At 37.4% G+C, this 25273-nt stretch overlaps 1 protein-coding gene across 2 annotated transcripts in view; it reads right to left on the bottom strand.

Moving 5' to 3' along the window:
* The window catches only part of CDH13 (cadherin 13), a 1255388-nt gene that overhangs the window by 740044 nt on the left and 490071 nt on the right, over positions 1 to 25273 (bottom strand). For both annotated transcript variants that reach the window (XM_027850548.1, XM_027850547.1), the window contains exon 4: positions 7763 to 7879. In XM_027850548.1, coding sequence (XP_027706349.1) covers positions 7763 to 7879 — 117 coding nt within the window. The remainder of the gene's footprint in view (positions 1 to 7762; positions 7880 to 25273) is intronic.

The following is a 25273-nucleotide window of genomic DNA, read 5'->3' on the forward strand; positions in this document are numbered from 1 at the left end:
ACACACACACAGAAGCAGAGGTGCATAGACTAACAGACAGAAAAGAACAAACACATAGCAACAGAAAAAATAAACAATATCATATCCACCAAGGTGTATGTCTTGTCTATCCTTAAAACACTAAGTGGGGAGGGAGAGAGGAAGAGATTGGAGACATAAGAGAAAGTTAGGTACAGAAGGAGAGAGAAAGATAGGGGCATGGGAAGAGAAGGAAGAGAAGGGGAACTGGAGGAGAGAGAAAAAAAATTGGAAAACACAAAGTGAAGAAACTTCATCTGCCCCTTCCAAAAATATTAGACAGCATGGCACACTAGGAAAGTAAAAAAAAAAAATATCACCCAATGAGTCATTTAAACTAGGCACAATTTTTTTAATAGAAGAGCCTCAGTAGCCCCTGCAAAGACAGCTGTCCCAACTGGCAGAATGGCCTGGGTAAGCCTAATATAATGGACTCCCCAGGGCCACAGCATGGCTCCATCTGCTTAGTGATACAGGCTGTCCACCAGAGCCTGCACTGAGTCAGTGCTGGATGTCACCCAGGACTGCAGCAATACAAGTATTTCAACCATTTCAAAGCTAGAGATGAAAGCTCTTCATTCATTCCTTCTCCTCTTCAGAATGCCACCTGTTAGCTGCATTTCCATCTCAGTCCCACATCTGACCAGTGACTATTCAAAGCTGGGACTGCAAATTGTTTGGTGCAGAGAGGGCCAATTTGTTCCCTGCTGGGCACTGGGCATGGGCAGTCAGGCCAGCTGTCATTCATCAAGGCAGCTGTGACCACCCTTACAGAGAAAATAGGTCCATAATGTGCTTTAATTACCTTAAAACTGAATAGTTCTCATTTGGCTTTCATAGGTTTATAAGATCATAGAATTGGAGCTGGAAGGGACCTCAGAAGTTATCAATTCCAAAGATTTCATTTGAAAAATGAGGAAGCTGAGGCCAGTAGAGGTTCAGTTACTTGCCTAAGGTCACATAGGTAATAAGCATCAAGGGATGCATTTCAGCTTAGGTGCTCTGACTTTATATTCAATATTCCTTCCGCTGTATCACATTATCTGCTTTCATTCTTTAGGGTTTCCTTTGAAGGACAGAAACCAACATACCATGTAGGGAACATCTGAATCAATTAAGGAAGGCTTTCATTAAATTCATAATTGTCTAGACTCTACTTGTTGAGATTAAAAAACTACCTTTGCCCTTCAGTGCCTGTTCAGATAAATGAATGTCCTGTTATATTTCCCTCCCCCTCCCTTTTCTCCAACCTGTATTATTGTGTGTTCTGTTTTTCTATTATCTCTTTGTTTCATTCTCAGTCTTCGAATAAGGCGGAACTAACAAATGTAAAAAATGCCTCTGCTGAGTAAGTTTACCAACCACAAAAGACAAATGCATCCTTTCTCCACACAGCCAATCCTAAGGGGCTCATCTAGACAAAACTTCCAGATGTTTCAAAATCCACACATCAGATGAATTTCTTTGTTTAGTTTTGTCTTTTTTTTTCATGAATTGAAAGGGACCTTACCCAGTCAAGGACCTTCATTCTGCAGTCATGTAAACTAAGATTCACAAAGAAGGACAAGGCTTGCTCTGTCATACAGCTAGTAAGCAGCTAAAGTTGGGTCAGAACCTTGGTCTAGAGCAAATACAAAGTCCAAAATTATGTTTAATATGCATGATGGAGGCAGGGGAAAGGCTAATATTTTGAAGGAGGCCTAAAACCAGAGATGAATGCCTCATCATAGGAAAAAAAAAACAAAACAAAACCAGATGTGTTTTTAAAATTCCTTCTCATCTCCACCTCCTGACTCCCCTGTCTTCATTCCAGTCCCAGATAAAATCCCATCTTCTACAAGAAGCCTTTCCTCTGATCCTCCTTAATTCTAGTGCCTTCCCTCTGTTGATTATTATTAATTTATTATATTATTATATATATATATATATATATATAATTTTATATCTAGTAATTTTCATGTTGCATCCCCTATTAAACTGCAAGCATCTTGAGAGCAAGGACTATCTTTTGCTTTTCTTTCTTTCTTAACCCAATGCCTGACACATAGTGCATATTAAATGCTTGTTAACCTACACAAAAATGAGAACTCTACACTCCCTGAAGCATGTGTGCCCCAAAAACAGATTGAGTGCATCAGTTATTAGGGAGATGATGAAAGGAACTTTCCAGGAAAGAGAAAGAAAGTTGTGCTCTGTTGAGGGCTTAGGTCAAAAGGAAAAATATATAAGCAGAGAGAAGTTAGAGACAACAGAAATGTAGGGTTTCAGGCTGTGAGTAAGAGATGGCTAAATCAGTAAGGGTCGTAGCAAAGTAGTGACATTAAGGCTATCTGTACTGAAAACTAGACTCCCTCAAATCCCAACCTTATCCAAAACTACAAGTCTTGGAGGGGCTTCTTTTCTAGATGACTTTTCGGAGAGAGGAGGGGGTAGAGAATGAGATTTTACTCTTTCAAGACCATGTGTTGATAATGTGAAAGCATACCCCAAAGTTACCAAACTGTGTATCTTGTTTGATGTAGTGATGATGCTACTTGTCCTATATACCAAAGCAATAGAGAAAGAGGAAAAAAAAATCCTATATGTAAAAAATATATATTTTAGCAACTTTGTGAAGGCAAGGAACTGGAAACTAAGGGGTGACAACCAATTGGGAAATAGCTGAAAAATTGTGGTGAATGTAATGAAATAGTATCATGCCATAAGAAATGATAAAGGGGAAACTTACAGAGAAACATGGGACGATTTGTATGAATTGATGCAGAAAGAAGCAAACAGCAGCTGGAGAACAATTTACATTATAATGATGACATTGTAAAAATGATCAACTTTGAAAGACTTAAGAACTCTGGTCAATCCAATGAACAATAGAACCAATGATGAAGAACGCTATCTACCTCCTGACAGAAAACTGATAGGCTAAACAGGCAGAATGAGATTATTTTTTTTAATATTGTCAATTTGAGGATTTGTTTTGCTTGACTATGTATATTTATTCTTTTTATTTTTTTTGACTGGAGGGGAATGAATTTGAAAATATATATACTTATTAATGGAGGGAGGGAGGAAGGAATACGTGTTTATATAATTCTCCCTACTACTTCACTATTTCTTTTCTGATTAAATGATTTACTCTTCCAATGCCATTATTTGCTTTTGTCAATTAACATATTGAGTTGAAATCAGATGTTGACAAGTTTGAAGTCTTTTTCTTTTTTAACTGGTGGGTGCAAATGAGCCAGAGAAATAAGATATTATATAAAAGTCCTTGGGTTTGAACCCAAATCCATGAGAGTTCAGAATGGGTGGGATCCCCACAGCTATACAGATATACTTTTCAGACCAAGAACTCACCCACTGAAGATGTGATCAACTCAGAGCTAGAGATATACCTTTCTGCAAAGACCTGTATGCATCTGTCTGCCTCATCCTTTTGCCTAGGCACTTAGAGGAAAAGGGACCAGAATAGCTAGCCTACCTTCTCATTGGGAATTTTGCATCAGGAAAAGATTATAGTTCTTGCTTATGGGCAAATAGGCACTTTTTATTTCATTTAGCACACTAAATGTAGTTTGATGCTGTACAATTGTGAATTTGAAGTTGAGTTATCCTTATTTGGACAGTACAAACTGATATAAATATGATTCAGCAAAGCAAGTATGTACCCATAATATCCGTCAAGTAAATCTAAATATTAATTACTGTTAATAAAAAAGTATGAAGGACACCAATTGTGACCAGATGACTGAGACAACTTCATTTTGTCATTGTGCCCCCTTGTTAAAAACAGTGCCAGGCAGATAGCGGACTCTCCTCTCCACACCATCCCCCATCCACCTGCCTAAATTCCAGGTCTAACCATGCCACTCCCCTCTTCAAGGACCTCTAATAGTTACCTTTTGACCAGGATCGGATCCAAACTCATCTGTTATTTAAAGCCCTTCACAATATGACTGCAGCCCATCTTTCTAAACTTGGTATGTTTTTTTTCCACATTTTACCCAGTCTAAACGCCAACTGGCCTACCTCTTGTCTTTCACACACAATATTTCATCACTCTTCTCTGAACCTTTACACAAGCCATTCCCAGTACCTAGAATGCATCCCTTCCTCACTTTGCCTCTGAGAATCAGTAATCTCTTTTAATGTTCAATTCAAGCAGGGCCTATTACATGAGATCTTTCCTTACCCCTTCAGTAAGTGTTTACCCTCAGTCCCATCAAATTTACTTGTGTTTACATTGTATTTATTTTCTACCTATGTTGGTACATATGTTACCTGACATGCCATAAGCACTTAATAAATTTGTGTGAAATGAATAGTTACCTCACTGATATAGGTCAAATTGCCAAAATGGCCTCATTGAGCATATCATGGTCATTTTAGTCATCCAACTGATTCATTCCTGCTGAGATCCCCTCACTTAATCCACACGTATGTGGCAAAGTGTTAATCTAGCAGCCACACATATGGATCTGGTCTGAATTCTAAAGCAGCCTAGCTTTACTTCACAACTCAAGAAAAACTGACTGAGCACTTACCACATGCCTGATCCTGTGCTGGCCCCTCTGGGGATGACAAAGGGAAGATGCTTTTTTGAAGGTGCCTTCCCTCAAAACTCACATATGGGAAACAATGAGATAACAGGCTGGGGTGAAGATGTTCAAGTCAGTGACATTCTCTAAGAACAGCATGGCTTCCCGTGTGGGAGACAATGCAGTGCTGTTTCTTTTTTCTCTCTATAGCAAGTTAGAAATGCCATTTTCAATGTCTATTCTCCAATGTATAGGAAGAACATTCAAAGTGGGAGGAAAGGGGGTTCAGCAAAACATATTCTCACTGGTTTTGATAAAAAGGGCTTGTGATGAAAACAGCATTTCTAATAAGGATTCTCCTAAGTGACTTATGTGCCAAATATTATAAAACAGAATAAAATACTGTGTTAAATGTCCTCACTGATTTAAAGTTGTTGCTCTCAATCATTCAGGCCTAAGAATTCAAATTTTCTCAAGAGGTGATTAAATATTTATCATCTAAAGTTAGTAAAATTGTGAAATTATTCATTGCCCAAATTTTTAAATATTCCAACTATATGGGGAGAAAAGGGAACATCTGGGGAATAGCTTGATCTCCTCGTGGTTATTCAGGCTCTTCTTTCTTAACCTCCCACCCCGTTACCTATGCCAGGAATGAAATGATGGATTAATTAGATTTCATGAATCAGCACTTTGCCCCCTCCCTGAAACTTCTGCAAATGTTCTAAAGAAGAAAATGTTATAAAAACTTGACAGTACAGATCCCTGAGATAACAAAATTTTTTTATAGTACAAAGACATATTTGCTTGTTCTGGGCCTCCTTTCAGTAAATATGCTTGTCTTTTATTGTAGGCATCATTTTACCAACAAGAGTACTACGCAAGATGGAAAACTGAGCTCTCTCTCTGTTTCTCTCTCTGTCTTTCTCTTTCTCTCTTCCCAAATATATATATATATATATATATATATATATATATACACACACACACACACATATATATGCATATATATACACATATGCATATATATATGTGTATATATATATACATACATACATATATATTTGTATACTATACACATATGTACACATATATATTTTATTTTCTCATGAAAAACCTTCATAAAAGACTCCAAATCTAGCAAATAACTTTATAATTAAGTATTTGGCAAGTAGATATGTTGCACATCAGCTGAGACAAAAGAAAAAAACAGAAAGTTCAGAGTCTCATAGGAATATAGATATATAGCTGGAAGGGATTTCAGAGGCTGTCTAGTCTGATGTCTTCATTTTTAGAAAAGGAAAGCAATGCCCGGAATGGTTAAATGATTCATCCCAAGGTCCCACAGGTATTAAATCTCACTTGGGACTTGAAGTTTTCTGATGCCCGAGCTAATGCTCTTTCCACAACATCACAATTATATAGTAACCTATCAAAGGTGAGATATCCCAAATGACACACCAACCCAACTGAGAAAATTACTTCTTGTAGTTCCCATCTTCTAGAATTGGAGTTTTGTTCAATTTTTGGTCTATGGGTCCTTCTCTTTAAAAAGTATATATAATTAAAATCAAACAGAACTAGGCTTGATTCTGGGATAGGACATTGGGTTTAGAGTCAGAAAAACTTAGATTCAAATCTTGCTCCAGACAGGTACTAGTTGCACGACACTATACAATTTACTTAATCTCTCTGTGCCTCAGTTTCTTCATCCAAAAATTGAGAATCTTGGACTCAATGATTTCTAAGAGGTCCCATCCAGCTCTAAATTAACAACTGCATTTTCCTGTGTGACGTATGGAAAGTACCTGTTTTCTAGACATCCTAGCAAGACTCTGGAAAGCCTACCTCATGTCACTGCTTGAGGCATGAAAAAAAGTGGTCACAGCTCTTTCCCTCTTTGGAAGAACATGCAATCAGGGAAAGAGGTGAGTTGCAAATGAGAAGAAATCAGAGCATTTTCCCACTGGTCCATCTAAGTCTGAAAGGGACATGAGGATGCATCACTAGGGTACCAGTTCCCAGATTGTATCATATACCACAGTACTAAAGATTTCCAGAGTCAATCTATCCTCCATTATAGGTAGTGCTACTGGTGAAATAAAGCAAGGACCCAGAAAGTAAACTAGGGAAGGAAAGGGTAGAGGTCAGTCAAATAAGTAATATTGACTAAAATTCTACTATATGTTGAGTGATTCAGTAGTGAATGTGATCTACCCTTTCCCTCAAGGGGCTTACTACTTAGTTTTGTTTCTTTCTTTTTCTTCCACCCATTTCTTTTCATTGGTTTAGAGGGGTGAGGAACCTGTGGCCTCAAGACCACATGTGGCCCTCTAGGTCCTCAGGTGAAGCCCTTTGACTGAATTTAAACTTCACAGAATAAATCCCCTTAATAAAAGGATTTATTGTGCAAAATTTGGACTCAGTCAAAAGGCCAAATCTTAGGACCTATAAGGTCACATGTGGCCTCATGGCCCCAGGTTCCCCACCCCTGATTAGAGCTTCTAAGAGACAGAGATGAGGAGAAATTGAATTCTATTAATCAATATTTGTTGTTGTTGATTCGTTTTTCAGTCATGCCTGACTCTCTGTGTCCCCATTTGAGGTTTTCTTGGCAAAAATACCATATTGGTTTGCCATTTTGTCTTCCAATTCATTTTACAGAGGAAGAAAATGAGGCAAATAAGGTGAAGTGACTTGTCCAAGGTCACATAACTAGTAAGTGTCTGAGGTCAGATTTGAATTCATGAAAAGGAGTCTTCCTGACTCCAAGCTCAGTACTCTATCCACTGTGCCACCTAGCTGGCACTGTGCTAGCACCAGGGAGACACACACACACACAAAAGCAGGACAGTTTCTGTCCTCAGAGAGATTGCAATCTAATTCTAGGCATCAGAGATAACCTATGTAAAGGCATAGACACAGCACATGGAATGTCATTCGCGAGGAACAGCAAAATGGTCAGTTTGGATAGACCAGAGATTGCAAGAATGGGAGGAATATATAATAAGGCTGGAAGTCCGACCTAGATTGTGAAGAGCTTTTTAGAAGTTAAAAGAGGATATCTGCCCCTTCCACATTACCTTCTGGACATACTGTCTCACAAAGAGGTACCACCTTTTTTCCCCTCCAGAAGCAGATCTATTTCATCAAATGGAGTTTTGTCCATTTCATCATCATAAGTTACTTTTGCCACAGTCACAACTTACCTTGCCTACATCCCTGGGAAAAGGCTGTCTCTGATTTTCGGGAATTAAGATGGGTGACACCACAATGGACCGTTTCTGTCTCGGGACTGCCGAAGTCCTAGCAAATGTAAAGATTTCCTGAAAAAGAGAGAAATAAACCAAATCTATTTACTAAAAATCTTTCCAGGAAAGAGCTATCATGCCTTACACATCCTTCTTTTTGCCTGAAAACTCACAGCTGGTTGGATATTGTTAAAATATTCCATCAAAAATCATTAACAGAAAGTACCTCATTACAATCATACTAAATCTGACATTGTGACTCATAGTGATGGTCATTAAGCTATTTCATCTACTCCTCTGAATCATTTTATTCACCCTGTCAGTCTTGATTTACACATCACCCAATGCTGGAATGTTACTCTACTTAACCTGTCAGGTAGGTGGATTTCTGACTCCTGAAAAGCCATAGTCAAACCTCTGCATAAAAAAGTGGGTCCTCCATGCCAGGTTAGCCACCTGTTAGTAGCACAACAGGTCCCCAAAGACCAGAGCTCAGCCACAAGGAAGCTCAGCCAAAGCACTGACTATATCAGAAAATCAACACTACCATCCCCTAACCCTCAATGAGCCACATTTCAGCATGGTGGGATATAACTCTGAAACTATTTATGGATTGTTTCTGGATCCTTTCCCCACCTTTCACATCTTGAAATTCTGAGAACAGTCTCTGGAGCCCCATTACAACAAGCTGGCTATTAGACACTAGGGTAATGATGTTGGAGCTCCCCGCTGGTTTCCATATTTACTTCAGGATCTGAACCAAAGGTAATTCTCTCCCCTTAAGGCTCAACTCAAAGAATCTTTTAATGTTGTGTCATTTCTTAATTTTAGAAAACATGAAAATTAAAGTTCCAATGTAACTTCAGGTAACAAATGCACGTATGGCTTTTTAATATTGTTTTCTTTTGCATTAGAACTGCAAAGCACTAATATTTAATGAAAAAATAACACAATGAATTTTTTAATCTTAAGGAGAAGGTAAAATCAGTGGTCCTGGAGTCACAACACTCGAGTTCATATCCCAGCTCTGCCATTTACCACCAGTGTGATCTTGGGCAACTCACTCAATCACCTTGGGCCTCAGTTTCCTCATCTGCAAAATAAGGGCACTGAACTAGACAGACTCTAGATCTATGATCCTATGAAATGGACTAATGAGAAATGCAACTCTTATTCTCTGTCCTTAATTATAGAGACAGAATCAATCAATCAGTTAATAAACATGTATTAATTTCCTACTATTTGCCAGGCACTATGATCTGGTTCAATGGCTTGGGCTAAGAATCAAGAGCTGGATTCTTATTAGTCGTTAAACTATTTCTACTTAAGAGAACTTGAGATCAAGGGGGGAGGGAGAAAACACTATTCTTACATCTGAATACAGCTTTGCAGTTTATAAAGTATTTTTCTCACTTGATCTCACCAATTCCAAGATGTAGGCAGAGTAGTTATTATTATTCACTTTTTATAGAAAAGGAAAATGAAGTTTCGTGCAATGAAAGGTGATATTATACTATCCCAAATCTTTTGAAGTTCAGATCTGCTTCGTTTATGTAAATGACGTGTTTCAAAGAATCCAACTTGTTTGAGGAAGGTTGAAGGAAATGAGTTAAAGGAACTGTTTCTTCTTCTATAAATTCAGAACCTGAACTCTGTCTCCTGACCCTATGCATTTGCCATGGCTATCTTTCACACCTAGAATGCCCAACTCATGTGTCATCTCTCCAAGAAGGCTTTCTGGATTCCTTTAGCTGTTATTGAACTCTCCCTCCTTTGAGGATATGTGATAAACTCCCAGTGAACTATAAAGTCCTTGAGGGCAGGGACTTCTTTCAATTTGTATTTATATCCACAACCCCTTGCAATAATAGCAGGTATTTAATAAATCCTTATTATAGTCATTTGGACTAGTTGATATCTAGGATCTCATATTTTTATAAGACTTGGAGTCTAAAATTCTTTTACTCTCTCAGAAAGCCCATGATGCCATTTTCAACAACAAGTCAAAAAAATTTTATATACTCAATTTGCAATGGACCTCAAATGCCATCCAAAAACTATATTAAAGGTCAATAAGCATTTGTGAAATGATTACTACAGGCCAGGAATACATAGAATCGCCCGTATAATATCCCAGAAAAACAGTCATCCAGTCTCAACTTGAAGAGCTCCAATGACTGGGGAACCCACTCTATCTGGAAGTAGCCCAGCCCACTTATAGTCACCTTTAATTGTTGGAAAGTTCTTTGTTTCTCCCCTATGTGGAACTAAAATCTAAGTCTCTGTAGCTTCCATATATTGCACCTACTTGGGGAATCTGGGAATAAGCAAAGCTAGACTAATGTCTTTTACAGCACACTCCTTCAAATACCTGAAGACAGTGATCACTTCCCCATTAGTCTTATCCTCTGTAGGCCTAACAAACTTCATGCCTTCTAACAATATTTGTATGTCATGGTATCCTTGATTATGTTAGTTACCCTTCTTTAGACATGTTTCACCTTGTTAATGTAGTTCCTTAATCGTGGTGCCTAGAACTAAAAATATAGGTATAATGTGACTAGGATAGAAACAACAGAACTATTACCTCCCTTGTTCTAGACACTCTACCTCTCTTAATGCAACCTAAGGTCAAATTAGCATTCTTTAGCTATAACTATTCTATTTTTCTATTTAGCTCAGAGTCAGTCTCCTTAAAGCCCCATATCTTTCTATCCACCATTTGGCAATCTTATACTTGACTGTTGATTTCAAATATAGGATTTTATATTTATCCTAATACATTTTCATTTTATTGGATTTTATCTAGTGTCTTGGTTTGCATAAACCTTGAATTCTGACTGATACTGAATTCTGAATTATTGGCCATTCAAAATATTAGCTTTCTTCCCACTTCATGTCATTTGCATTTTTATAAGTGTTAGCCATGTCTTCATCCATGATGTGGACTGCAGAGGTTGAAAAGCATAGGACCAAAGACAGATCCCTGGGGTACTTTACAAAAGACCTCCTTCCAAGTGGACATTAATCCATTAATTACTACTCTGTGGGGGAAGTCATTCAACCAGTTCCTAATCCACTAAAGACTGTGGCACTTTGCAGTTTACAGTATGCTTCATTATCTGATTTTATCTTTATGACTACCCTGTGGGTTAGGTAGTATAAGTATTATTATCTCTATTATATTATATATAATGAGAAAACTGAGGCATAGAAAAGTGAGTTATTCTAAGTCAAAAGGTAGTACTGTGATACTTTGAATTAAAAACTCAGAGAAGAAAGGGACCTAAGATACTGTCTTGTCCTATTAATATCGGAACAGGAATCACTTCTATAAAACCCCAAAATAGCTAATAAACAATCACTAGACTATGCTTGAGAGCCATTGGTGATTGGTAATTTGCTACTCCTAGACAACCCATACCATTTGAGGTAACACTGATTGTTAGGAAGCTTTATTTTGTTTCAAGATGAAAGCTAAAAAAAAAGATTTCTTTCCATTTTTCCTCCTGTGAATATACTACCCATCTCAAGGGAGTGTTGTGAACAACATGCTTTATAAATCTGTAAGTGCTACGTAAAGGTGAGCTATTATTATTATTCCCTATAGCTTCTAAATGATATCTTCAGGGTCCTCAACCTTCTGCTTCTTTAGGCATCAACAGATTGATGTTACTTTCACAGGCCATGACTGTTCTCAGCTGCTATTTCATTCTCCTTGATTCATCTTTAAATGTATTTGTTCTCAACTTTAGCATGCATTATCTTACAAGTATGTTTCCAACCTGTAATTCTAAATAGGGATGGCTCATAGCTCTGACTCATTACCCTTAAAACAGACTTTTTTTTTCTTACAGAATAACTGAATTTAAGAATTAGAAAAGTTTTTACGAGCCACATAGTTCAACCCCTTATTTGGCCAAGAATGCCCTCTGCATCCCACTCAAGCGGTCATCCAGCTTTTGTATGAAGACTTCCAGTGATGGGGAGCCCACTGCCTCTATAGGCAGTTCATTCCACTGTTGCATCTTTTAGCAAGTTTTTCTTTATTTCATACTTAACATAGCCCTCTTCCAACTTTCATTCAGGGCTTCCAGTTTTTTTTTTCTCTGCAGCTGAGTAGGATGAATTTAAACTCTTTTCTTATTAAATATGAGAATGTTGGCCTCATGACAATATGATGTCACTTATTCCAAAAGCATGCCTGTCAGTGTATCTTTGCTTGGTCTTAAAGAGGGAATTCAGTCTTGTTCCGTACAGAGATTTCTCTCATCTTTGTTTGGCATGTCCTATGACTTTCCTAAGTTCACCTCTCATTCAACTGTGACCCCTAATATAGGCTATATATTCTTTTATATTCTTATCAGTGTTTGCAGCAGGATTTGGGTAAAATTCTTGTAATCAGTTTCAATAATGCTAGTAACCTCAAGTTTCTAAATCCACCTTGCCTCCACTGTGGGTACCATGGTCAATTTTTTTTTGTTTTTTTATATGGAAGAATCTGTATTCTCATTCATAGAATATTGAGATTGGAGACAGAAGACTTGGGTTTAAATAGACATATGTCAAGATTATGTTGGATTTTTCCATTGGCCCTCTCCTTCCCCTGGGGGAAGTACACACTGCGGCAATGCTACTGGATGCAACAGCATCCTGCTAAGAGTAAGGAAACTGAGGTCCACAGAGATGAAATGATATGTACAAGATCATATACCTAATGCTAGAACTAGGACTTGAGCTCAGGTCTGTTGACCTTGACTTAGAGATTTCTTTCCAATATGTCACATCCAGGACCAAACAGATGCCATGGAGAATACCTTACATTCTCAGCAGCTAATTGAGCCTTGAGCTTTATAAGCATCTGCCCAAAGAAAGTGAATGAGAAGGAAGAGACAATACCAGGGAGCTTTCAAATTCTCCACAAACAGAGATGTTCATAGGGAGTGGGGAACGAAAATTTTGAGGAGTTATGAGATTGTCATTAAAAGAACTGCACAGAAAAAAAGACTGGATGATCAGGGGCCTCATTTTTTTAAGGACCACATTTTCTCAACTTGAGGGATAGACTCTCTTGGGGAGCAGAAATTCAAGAATTTAAAAAATTTGCAAAAGAGTCAGAATTAGTCAGAAGTGAAAATGTAAAATATTATAGAAATGACAAAGGTGACGCAAGAGAAAGGAAAGGCTTAACGTTATGCTTTTGTCTTTGTGGCCCCAGCATCCAGCACAGACTCTGATACGTAAAAGGTGCTTAATAAACACTGGTTAATTGACTGAGTGATTGAAGGAAAAGAGTGAATTATTTTCAAAAATAATTGGTGTGTAGTAACTGCAAATTGTGGCAGTCTGATGGTAGGCAAAAGATAAACATTGAAATATGTTGTGAATGAATTACCTCTTATGGTAATTTGTGAGGAGAAAATAAGATAATGGACACAGAAGCACTTTGAAACAAGGTAAAGTGCCACACAAATGTAAGCTATTTTTGAGTGATTTGAGACTATGATATATTATAAAACAATTTATTCCTGTATCATGAACAAATGGATAAAATCACTTTAACAAAATATCCAGAGTCATAGAATGTCAGAACTGGAAGAAATCTGAGATGTCATCATTCTGCAAATAAATAAACTGAGGCTAGAGGAATCCTTTCCCAATCCCTCTTAATTCTAGTGTCTTCAAGTTGTTGATAATTTCCTATTTTTATCCTATACATAGCTTGTTTATATATATATAGTTGTTTGTATGTTGTTTCCCTCATTAGATTAGGAACTTCTTGAGGGCAGGAACTGTCTTTTGCCTTTTTTTGTATCCCCAGAGATTAGCACAATGCTTGGCACATAATAGACACTTAATAAATGTTTATTGACTGATTTCTGAAAGAAAAATGACTTACTGGGAATCAGAAGACCTGAGTTCAAATCATAGCATGGACACCTACTCCCTAGATGATTCGCTTTACCCCTCTGAGACTTGATTTCCTCATCTATAACATGGATATAACATTAGAACTACCTATACATATAAATAAATATTATTTATTATTATATTATATGTAAATATACGTATTTCACATGATTTTGAGAAATTCTTTGTATACTTTAAAATGTTAGAGGAAAGGAAGCTGTGATAATTAAGTAATTCCGTTAAGGTCTTATGAGTTAGTGTGAAAATGAGAGCAAAACCTAAATCTCCTGATTACCATGCCAGCTTTCTTTACACTTCAAGAATTTTCCTCAGTTTTCTTTCTTTCTTTTCCTCATTTTCACAATAGCAAATGATGGATCCATTCAAGAAAAAGAAAAGAAAGTAAATTCAAGGTGCTTTAAAAATAAGAATAACAATTTGGATTTAGAGTACTTTAAGTAATAATAATACATAGCTGGCACTACATTAAGCTTGCAAAGCACTTTACAAATATTATCTCATTTAATCCTCACAATAATCCTGGAAGGTAGGTGCTATTATCACTCCCATTTTATAGACGAGGTAAACGAAGACTTTTTTTTTTTTTTTTTACTATGGAACTAATTAGTGGTAATTCAATCCCAGATCACATGAGCTCTTAAACAACCGAGAACAGAAAATACTCATATTGAGTCAAAAGGGTCTTCTAGCCTACATAATATATATTTGCACACAGGTGCAACAATGGGTATGTTAACACACATGCATATAGCACAGTCATAGGAATTAAAGAAAGAAGTGACATTATAGATCATCTAATTCAAATCCTAGTTTTGTTTTGTTTTGTTCTGGGGGATGGTAAGTGGGAAGGATGGTAGAGACTGAGGCCTAGAGATGATGATCTTCCAAGCCACAATCAGTGAGAGAAGCCTAGAATCCATTCCCTTTTCACTTTTGTCTCTTTTAATCCTTAGCTTCCCCAATGACTCAGTTCATGTACCGTCTCTTGCGGAAGCTTTTCCTCACCTCTTTAGCCAGTAATGCTCTTTCTTTCCTCTTCCTCAGATGATCATGTTTATATTTATCTTTTTTAAATGCTGTAAAGTTAAATGTTTTAAAGTCTTCCTTAAGGGAAGACTATATATGTATGTGTATGTATGTGTACATGCATATGTGTATACATATATACATATTCTGGACATTTTACATATATACTTATATAGACATATATGTATGCATGTGCACATACATATATATGCATGTACATAAACATGCCTTTTATAATATATAAAACATATATTAAACTTTTTATATTTTTAATATTTCTCTTATTTTATATATTTGTATATAATATGTATATTATATATAACATGTATGCATATTTATACAGTCATGTGTGTGGTATAAATATAGACATATGAGTGGAAGAGAGAGAGAGAAAAATTGTTTTGTCTTTAGTGTTTGTTTTATCAAATGGGGAAACAGAGTTACTAGTTGTGATTTTCTATACTACTTTCCCCTCCCCCCCACTCCTGTTAGACCCTCTCTGTAGCCAAGAAACTATGACTTCATGGAAGATCCAGATATTGGGAGAGCCAGGGGAGCAGTCCAAAAAAGCAGATGGACCCGACAATAGGAAATTTTAATGACGATTAAATCAAATGGGTATAAACCACATCTTTGGGGAGAAGCTCCTGTTTTGCTTTTCATTAAGAGCTCTCCTCTACATAAATATACCTACTTACGTGGGCCTCAGTGTATCAGTTTACAGTCTTTATTTTAGAACTTTACTCATTCTCCAGATCTGTCTCCTTCTTCCTTAGAAAGAATTTATAACCTGTTAAAAACAAGTTGTGGGTTACTCACATGTTGTTATAATCCTAGCGAATAATTTAGCCTGGAAAGAGGGCATAGAAACAAAATTGGTGAGAGTGAGGAGTGGATGGAGTTCTTTCCCTAGCTGTCATCACATGTATATCACACAGGGCAACCAGCTAATTAGCTTGAAACACATATTCATCTTTCAACTAACTCTCCCATAGGATCACAGATACAGAGCTAGAAAGAATCTTAGTGGGAATAAAGTCCAACCCCCTCATTTTATAGATGAGGAAACTGAGGCTGGAAAAGTTTAAGTGAATGTCTTGCCCAGGTTCCCACTGTTATTAAATTTCTAAATGTAGAATTTGAGATTTTCTTCCTGATTTCATGCCTAGCACTTCAGCAACTCAATCATCCAGCTGCCTTTCGGAAGTAGCTTAGCCTGTCTTAATCCAAAAGTGCCTGCCTACCTCTTGCCACTCTAATCTTGTTAGATATTCTTCTTTCCCATCCATTTCACCACTGTGCCAGCCTGAAGATTCAGTTCACTCTGTCCTTGCTCTGTATGGGTGGTACAAAAGCAATGCTAGCTCGAGAGTTTTCTAGTTTAGCTTCAAATTGGTCTTTTAACTATTTGCCCTAAGCACTACGACTCAGTCTCAGGAGCTGGGCTTCCAATTCTTGTAATTGAGTCTTTTTGGGTGTTGCCTCATAATATGAATCCAGATTTTCTCTATTACTGATAACTTGATGACAGCTGGTGACCCAGTACACACACACACACACACACACACACACACACACATACCATTCTTTACTAATTGCCTGGCCTTACACTCATTCCTAGTCATTTGTATGATTGGGAAAGAGCTCATCACCCCTTTATCTTCTGAACACCCACCTGGACTTTTCAACTCTACTGACGCCATAATATTTGAACTAAACTTCACACCATCCCTTGCCTCTTACCTGTACTGTTCCCTCCTGGACTGTGCTTTAGTCATGATTTTTGGTATTGATACCTGGGTTGGTACTCAGCTGACCTCCTGGTCTTAGTTCCACCTTTAGTATTCATGCAAGTAGCAAAACTATACAATTTTACAGTTGGACCAGACCTTAGTATTCATCAAGTCTAATCAATTCATTTTACAGAGAATCAAACTGAAGCCCAAATCACAGAAGGAATTTGCACCAGACCACACAAGGTGGTGGTAGAGCTAGGACTAGTTGGTGAGGCAACTTGCAATTAACTGCACATACATAATATGTACAGTGTAAGTGTAAGGTAATTTCAGAGGGAAGGAAGGTAACAACAGTATGTGTGTTGGGGGTGGGGGATGGCACACAAGGCATAGAGGAAAGATCTCTTGTAGAAAATGGGACATGAGTTTAATTTTGAAGAAGACCAGGGAAGCCAGGAGATAGAACTGAAGGGAGAGACAACATTGCAAGCTTGGGAGATAAGCAGTGAAAGCAAACAGTGTTGGGAAGTGGAGTTTACTATGTAAGGAACAGCAAGGACAGTGTTGCTAGATTGTAGAATATGTGAAGGGGTGGAACGTGTAAGAAGGGACCTGGAAAAGTAGCAAATGGCCAAGATTGTGAAGAGTTTAAAAGCAAAACAAAGGATTTTTATATTTATTCTTGGAAGTATCAGGGAACCACTGGAGTTTATTGAATGGGAATTAGGGGGATGACATGGTCAGACCTATGCTTTCAGAAAATCATTTTAGCAGCTGAGTAAAGGATGAACTGGAGTGGGAAGCAGCAGCAGCAGCAGTAGTAAATAGCTAACATTTCTATAGCACCTACTATGTGCCAAGCTGTATATCAAGCACTTTACAAATATCTCATCTGATACTCTCAACAATCTTGGGAGGTAGATAATATTACTATCTTCATTTTACAATTGAGGAAACTGAGGCAAACAGATGTCACATGACTTCCTCAGAGTCACATGGCTAGTAAGTGACTGAGAATGGATTTGAAATCAGGTCTTCCTGACTCCAGAGCACCTAGGTAGCACAGTGGATAGAGCACTGGACTGGGAATCAGGAAGACTCATCTTCCTGAGTTCAAATCTGACCTCAGACATTTATTAGCTGGGCAAGTCACTTAACTCTGTTTGCCTTAGTTTCTTCATCTGTAAAATGAGCTGGAGAAGGAAATGGCAAACTACTCCAATATCTTTGCCAAGAAAACCCCAAATTGGGTGACAAAGAGTAGCATCTGACTGAAAAACAAAATTTCCTGACTCCATGCCCAATACTGAACACTAACTGATTTAATGCACTGAGATTATTTACCCAGAAATTTATTGCAACAAGTCAGGCATGATGTAATAGGGGCTATAAGAGGAAAGAAGAGGACATGCACGAGAGATATTTTGAAGGTACAAAAAGGATGTGGTAACAGATTAGATATGTGGGGTGCTGAGTACTACAGGTAGGAGGCTTAAAACATTTAGAAATCAACTCATGCATTTGCATTATACATTGCTACTCTTCAATGCTAGTTATTACAGAGGAAGTATCACTGGTATCACCCACTTTTAAATTCTTTGACTGAAGGCAAAGGTCTACCCAGATTCAGAGTCCTCCCTCCTCTGATCTGTCCTGCCCTGCCTTGGGACAGAAGCCAAGATTCACTTTTACTGAAGTGATCAAAAAGAAGGCTGAGAAGGACCAATCCGTATGCCTAAAGGGAAATGATTCTTAGCTCACCAGGCTGGAACTGCTACAAAGAAAGCTTTGACATTTGCAGACTTTCACACTCACAGCAAGTCTCAAGAAGTCTCCAACTTGACCTAAGGCTAAAGCTGACTGTCAAGGAGAGCTCGACTGTCCTCGCAGCTGTGACAGCAGCAGTGGGGTCCAACCTCTGCCAGGATCAGCCACCCTGGTGGATCCCATTGTGGAGAAAGTTACTAAAAGAAGGATTCTGGGCTCCTTGGGCTCTCTTAAAGAACACAAATACCCAGTGCAGCCTAATTTCTAAGAGACATGAACTTTTTTCCTTAGCTCATTTTAACTCTTGGCTTCAAAACAAAAGGACTTCTGTGGACTCATTGCTGTTAGAACTTACAAACACCATCAGTTTGAAAGTGGCCTTTCTGGAGAGAAAGTCAGAAATTGGAAAACCAGGTGATCATAAACAAATTTCTGGGATTCCCTTCAACTGGGGAATGGCTAAACAAGTTGTGGCAAATGATTGTGATGGAATACTATTATGCTATAAGAAATGGTGAGCTCAATGATTTTAGAAAAATCATGGAAAGACTTACATGAAAAAAATGAAAAAAAATGAGCAGAACCAAAAGAACATCGTATACAATAACAGCAATACTATTTTAAGAACAACTTTGAGCAAATAAGTTATTTTGATTATTATATTCCCAAATTAACGATAAAGGACATATGAAGAAAGATGCTATCTGTATCCATAGGAAGAACTAACAAATAGAAGTATGTATAGAATAATTTTATATACATATGCCTATTTGTGTCTAATGTAGCCATCTCTGAGGAAGAGAAAGAAAAAAAGAAATGTATATAATAATTTTGTTGCATATTTAAAAGGAATAGAAAGTTGTATGTAATAGATTTGTAGTTTCATATGCAATCATGTTTTTATTGTACTATGTTATAGAAATGCTTGTTTTATTCTAAAAATTTTAAATTAAAAAATAAACAAATTGTTAGTGACCTCATCAGCAAAGGTCCAACTATCACCTCTATGCAGACGACTTCCTAATCCATACACCCAGAAGTGAGTCTCTCTCCTGAGCTCCTGTCATGCAATCTCCACCTGCCTCTAGGACATTTTAAACTAAATGTTCCATAAACACATAAAACTCATCAAGTATAAAACAGAACTTGTAACCTTTTTTCTAAAACCCGCCCCTCTTCCAAATCTTTCCATTTCTGTTAAGGACACCTACATTTGAATCTAGTCACCCCACATTTGAAATCTTACAGACATTCTTAACTTGCCACTGTCACTCATCCCACATGTATTTTCTAGTACCAAGTAGTATGGATTTTGCCTTAGCAATACCTCTCACGTCTATCTTCTCCCTACTCTACTCACACAATCACCATGCTGGCTCAGGTCCCTTTCACCTCTTGCCTAGTCTATAGCAATTTCTTCCTATTAATCTCCTCACCTCATACCTCTCCAGTCTATTCCCTACATAGCTACCAAAGTGATCTTCTTAATGAAAAGATCTGACTATATCAATTCTTTGATTTATGAGCTCAACCAATACCCTACTGCCTTCAGGAACAATTATAAATTTTATAAATATTATATGGGAGCTGCATGGATGGACAGCAGTTGTTCTGAACAATATCAAGGTGTTTTAATGCAAACCATATTTGTCAGCAGTGTGATGTGGCACCCATTAAAGCAAATGCAATCTTGGACACCATTAAGAATGCCATAGCTCCCAGGGATAGAGTGGTTATACTCCCACTGTACTCAGTCCTACTCGGTGTTCTGTGGTTTAAAAAGGACAATGGGAGGGTGTACTATTCTGTGGTTTTAAAAGGAGAGTGGGAGGGAGCCCAGAGGATGCTGAAGGTCCTGAAGTTCATACCACATGAAGAACTGGGCATATTTAATGTGAATATGAGAAAACATCAAGATCCATTTTCAAGTATTTGAAAGGCTGTCAGAGGAGAGAGTAGGCATGTTCTAGTTGGCCCCAGAGGATAGAACCAAGAGCAATGGGTGGAAGGTGCAAAGAGGCACATTTGAGCTCAATATTAAGAAAAACTTGAAAATTAGACATTTTGAGATTAAGAAAAGAAATATGTTACATATTGTATATAAGATGGATTATATATAATACATATAAAGTCTGGGATTGTTACCACTGGGGAAAAAAGTCTCCAAATAAAATAATCAAAGAAGGTACTTTTTTTTTCTCTAGTACTTCTTAATGAGTGGGGATTGCTTTGATAAAGTAGCTCTATAAAGACATGAAGTTTTGTCTTTTTTCAAATGTGATAGCATCTTGTAACTGGAAGCAATCTTAAAGATAGTGTTGTCCAACTTTCCTCCCAATACAGGAATCTCCTCTGTAACATCCCTGGCAGGTGATTTTCTAGCCTCTGATCAATGACTCTAGAAATGAGATGACAGAACCTTCATTCACCAAAGCAGTCCATTAACATTTTGGATATCTCTGACTGAGAATACAGATTTTGTTTTGTTTACCCATACAAGAATAATGTTCAAATCAATCAGTACTTTGTAATGTCCAATGCTTTGGAACTCCTATGCTGGGAATCAAAGGAATCAAAGATGCCTTGAAAAGTTTCAGCCAACAGAACAGCAGAGTTATACATATTGAGGACTTGTAGCTATCAAGGTATAGGCTTAGGGTCTATAGCCAGCGATTTTCAGCCTTCTCCACTCCAACAAAGGCATCAAGGTCAAGGTTTGGCCACAGGAAGGCGCAACCATCTTGGCTGCAGAAGGAAGTGCTCCTGCCACTAGTGGAATCATCTTTGTAGACCCTCAAGGTGATGGGAAGGTGAGATCCCCTTCAAGGGCATCTGGGAAATTTCCTAATAGCCTATGGTGTAATCTGTACTCTGTATTGTCATCTAAGAAGGGTGTGAAACAGCAATGGCTACTGTTCTTAGAAAAAGAGCATGAAAGTTAGGAGCTTCAAAGGTTATATTGACCACCCTATACCAAACCAAGAATCCCATTCATAATCAGTCAATCAACAAGCCTTGAAGTTCAACTATGTGCCAGACAATGTGCAAAGTGCTGTGGATTTTTTAAAATTTAAATGCTTTAAATTTAAATCCCAAACTTAAAAATTAAAAAAAAAATTCTTTTATTAACAACATGTTGTCATCCAGTCTCTGCCTGATGACCTGCAGGGAGAGGAAACTCAGCATTTCCCCTGTTAAGGAGAACATTCCATGTTAGGGAAGTATTTCCTGACCTCAGGGTGAAATCTATATTCAACAACTTATATGTTCATCCATTCAATAAAAAAAAAAATTTCCTGGCTTTGCCCTTTGGTATCAAGCAGCAAATAACTTCTTATAAATAACAGTAGTAGATGGCAATAGTTGAAGACAGTCACTGTGTTCCCAGAGTTTTCCCTTCTACAGGTTAACACTATCTATTGTCCTTTCATGGGCAATCTAGAGCACTAAGCATTGGTGAGTCACTCACAGGAGTGTGGCAATGACTCAATCCCCTTCTAGTCTCTCTTGCCTTCATCATATAAACAGGTAAGTTAGCTCACGAACTAGGAAGGTCACCGTAGAACTTCATATTGTCTAGCTCTGCACTAAGTAAGATCCAATCACAACTAATAAGGAAGCAATTTATAATTACTGTAAACAACTTGTGGAAAAGCTTTCCAGGTTTGCCTCTGTCAGCAGTCTGCCAGATGTGCAGAGCGAGCCCCTCCCCAGTCTCTCATTGTAAATCTCACCTGAGGCTTTGTGAGAAGGAAATGAACTGGGGAAGTAGAAAGCCAGTACTAGCATGCATCTTCCCAAAGATGCTTCCTCTTTCCTCCTCTCTAAACCCACATTTTAAAACCAGGTCATCCCTGAAGTTATGAAAACTCAGAGTTTCTTTCTGTCACTTGCTCTGAAAGAGCAACCTCTTGACATATGGACTGTTAGGGAAAAAAAAAAGAAGAAGAAGGAATATGAAAATCCATCAAACCACTTACAAAGAACAATTTTCCCTGTAACATTTCAGGAATCTGGCAGGAGCAACAGCAACACAATCAGAATTCACTCTTTTCATTTTAGGTGAAAAATGTTTTGAACATATTTAGATTCTTTAGCCAGAGGTTCATTTAACCACACATGACAGTGATGGGAATATAATGGATACAATTTTACTCTAAGAGGTTATCAGCTGCTGTGGCATTGATAAAATATTCATGTAAAACAGCCACAACTGAGCACCTGCAGAGTTTTACAGACGGGCTTATTTTTTGATTACACACACACATACTACAGATTTACTGGTTGTGTTAATTTGAGTTTAGAGGACCTGAGCATATGGGCGATAGAGACAAGGCACACCATTTATGATATTCGTTAGGTTGTGCTACCTTTTAAGAAAATCCCATATTGGACATTCTGAAGTTACCAAGCATATTTCAACACAACACAAACTAGGCGCCATTGGAGGGTTGGAGGGGGATAAAAACAGTAGCTATTAAATCAGGTTCCTGATCCTAAGGAACTCAAATTCGTATTGGTAACCCAAAGCTTACATGTATGAAACTTAGAGGAAAGAGAAAGAAACAAGAACTTATTGAGCACTTACTGTGTTTACAAATTTTATCTAATATGATCCTCACAATAATGCTTAGGTGTAAAAATTCTCATATTATAGTTGAGGAAAGTGAGGCAGACAGAGATGAAGTGACTTGGTCAGGATCATACAGCTAGTAAGAGTCTCAGGCTAGCTTGGAACTCAGGTCTTTTTAACTTCAAACTCAGTGTTCTACCCATTGCACCAGGAGAAATTATATGTTAAAGAACTGACTAAATATATTAAAGTCCTCCCATATAAAATCATTGGTACAATATTTATATGAAAGAGATGGCTTTTAGAAAACTGGAGTGGTTTGGGATATTAAAAAACTTCAATTTTCTCTAATGCAATGAAACCTATCCCAATCCGGGTCCTTCTCATCTTCCTCCTACAGTGCTTGTTATATATATTTTGAGGCTAACTTAATGGACTGCCCATTCAATTGTATTTCAAAATCTAGGCAATATACATTCTTCATACACATTGATTTTTCTGAGTGTACTACAAGACTGATCTACAAACTATAACATCTAAACAACTTCAACATTTATAGAGAACCTTTATTCTATTTGGATTGTCTAAGAAATCATCCATGACAGTGAGAAAAACCTTGATCACATCATCTCCTTGTTTGATACTGATAGAGGATCACTGTCTACCTGTGATTGAATCTATCAGTGAATCTTGTATGATAATAATAAATGCACTGAAAGTGCTTTATAGACTCTCTGTAGTCTATAGACCCTGCATTTTATTTTACCAATTCAAATGCATGTCTAGATATATATAATATGTGTGTGTGTGTGTGTGTGTGTGTGTGTGTGTGTGTGTGCTGACTTCAGGCCCAGAGCTCTAGCCACTGAACCATCTAGCTGATCCATATATTTAATTTTGGTAAGCAACAAAAAATAATAACAGTAGGATATGGAATACTCTATATTTATCATTCAATTGTGTTACTGAGGATAAAGATGTCCTATCAAAAATTATCTATAAAACCTTGATTATCCCTTTTTAATATTCTCATTTAGATTGCACACAGGTTATTCCCATAAGGATTTTGAAGGGATGAGAAAATAAGCATTGCTTTATGTCACTGATATCTTCTTAGTCACTTTTTTGATAACAATATGTCATCTACATGATCTTTTCTGTTCTTTCGGAATTTTCCCCTCTTTAGACATCTTGGAAAACCTTCTCTGAGTGGCTTTAACATTGTGTCATCTTTAGTATATTTTTTTTATGCTCAACCACTCTTTCTAGGTTTTATTTTTGGAAGTGCCATTTCTGCATCACCAATTAACTCATTAGAAATCGAAGTGTTAGAGTCCAAATGTGTTTGTACCACTGTCAATGAGAATGAATGACTAAAAAAAAATACTGGCAGAACTTTTTCATTTCACATCTATTTGTTATCTTGCCAGTTTCATTTATAAATGCTCCTAGGAAGCTATTACTTAATTGACTCTTTGCAAAACTTTCTGTAGGCTTGATTTGCCCTCTACCATATTTCTCTGATTGTGAGACCATGGTGCTTGTAATCTTTCATCATTCTCCTTGATAATATTTGTGAGTGAGTTTTAATCCAAACCAGTGACTGCCATATTTGCCTCTTAACCTTATAAGTATTGTTGAACTAAACTAAACTTGGAACTATTTTTTCCCTTTTCTGTTCTGGTTTAAAATCCTAAAATTAGAAAGTCATGTCCTACATGCATAGCAAGAATCAGAATGCCCCCTTTGTCTAACCACTTTTGAAGAATCATGCGTGAAAGAAATTTAGCAACATTTTGTGTTTAAAAGGACTGGGAAATATCTTTAATATTTAAAATAAGTTGTTTTCCTTTTTGGTAAATTTCTTCTGTGCAGTCTTATTTAAGCCTACCAAGAAAATACCAAACAATTTCTTCCCCTATAGTTAGACACATTTTAATTAAGTCATAGAGCTGCATTAACCTACTTAGACAGGAATTTTCTCAGGAACCTCTCCTTGATGTCTGCCCTGCATTAGCAGAGCAGATCAGGTGGCCTGGATTGATCCCCTTTCTCTTTGTTCTCTACTGTACTTATATATTGCACAAACTTAAGGCAGCCTAACTCTTTCTCCACCCCTCACATGCATGGTTATTCCATGCTGAGAAACATGATTCTATATGGAGACACATAGTGCATCATGTTTTCACTGAACTCTGCAGCCTCAGAAGGTTCAAAGTTGTGATGAGTATTTCAGCAAAGTATGTGCTTCTCAAACTTTTCTCCAGGCCCAGTGGTTTTGATATTCAATAGGAAAAAAACCAGCAGCAGCTTATAAAAGAGCAAAGCACGTTATAAATATTCAAACGCTATGTTAAAAAAAAAGTATCCTTCTCTGAAGGACTGGGGGAAATCGGGATTCTTTCTCAAAGCCACAATTGACAGATACAGGAACCA

This window comes from Vombatus ursinus, unplaced genomic scaffold, assembly GCF_900497805.2.
Source record: "Vombatus ursinus unplaced genomic scaffold, bare-nosed wombat genome assembly UNPS02009062.1, whole genome shotgun sequence".
Classification (NCBI taxonomy): Eukaryota; Metazoa; Chordata; class Mammalia; order Diprotodontia; family Vombatidae; genus Vombatus; species Vombatus ursinus.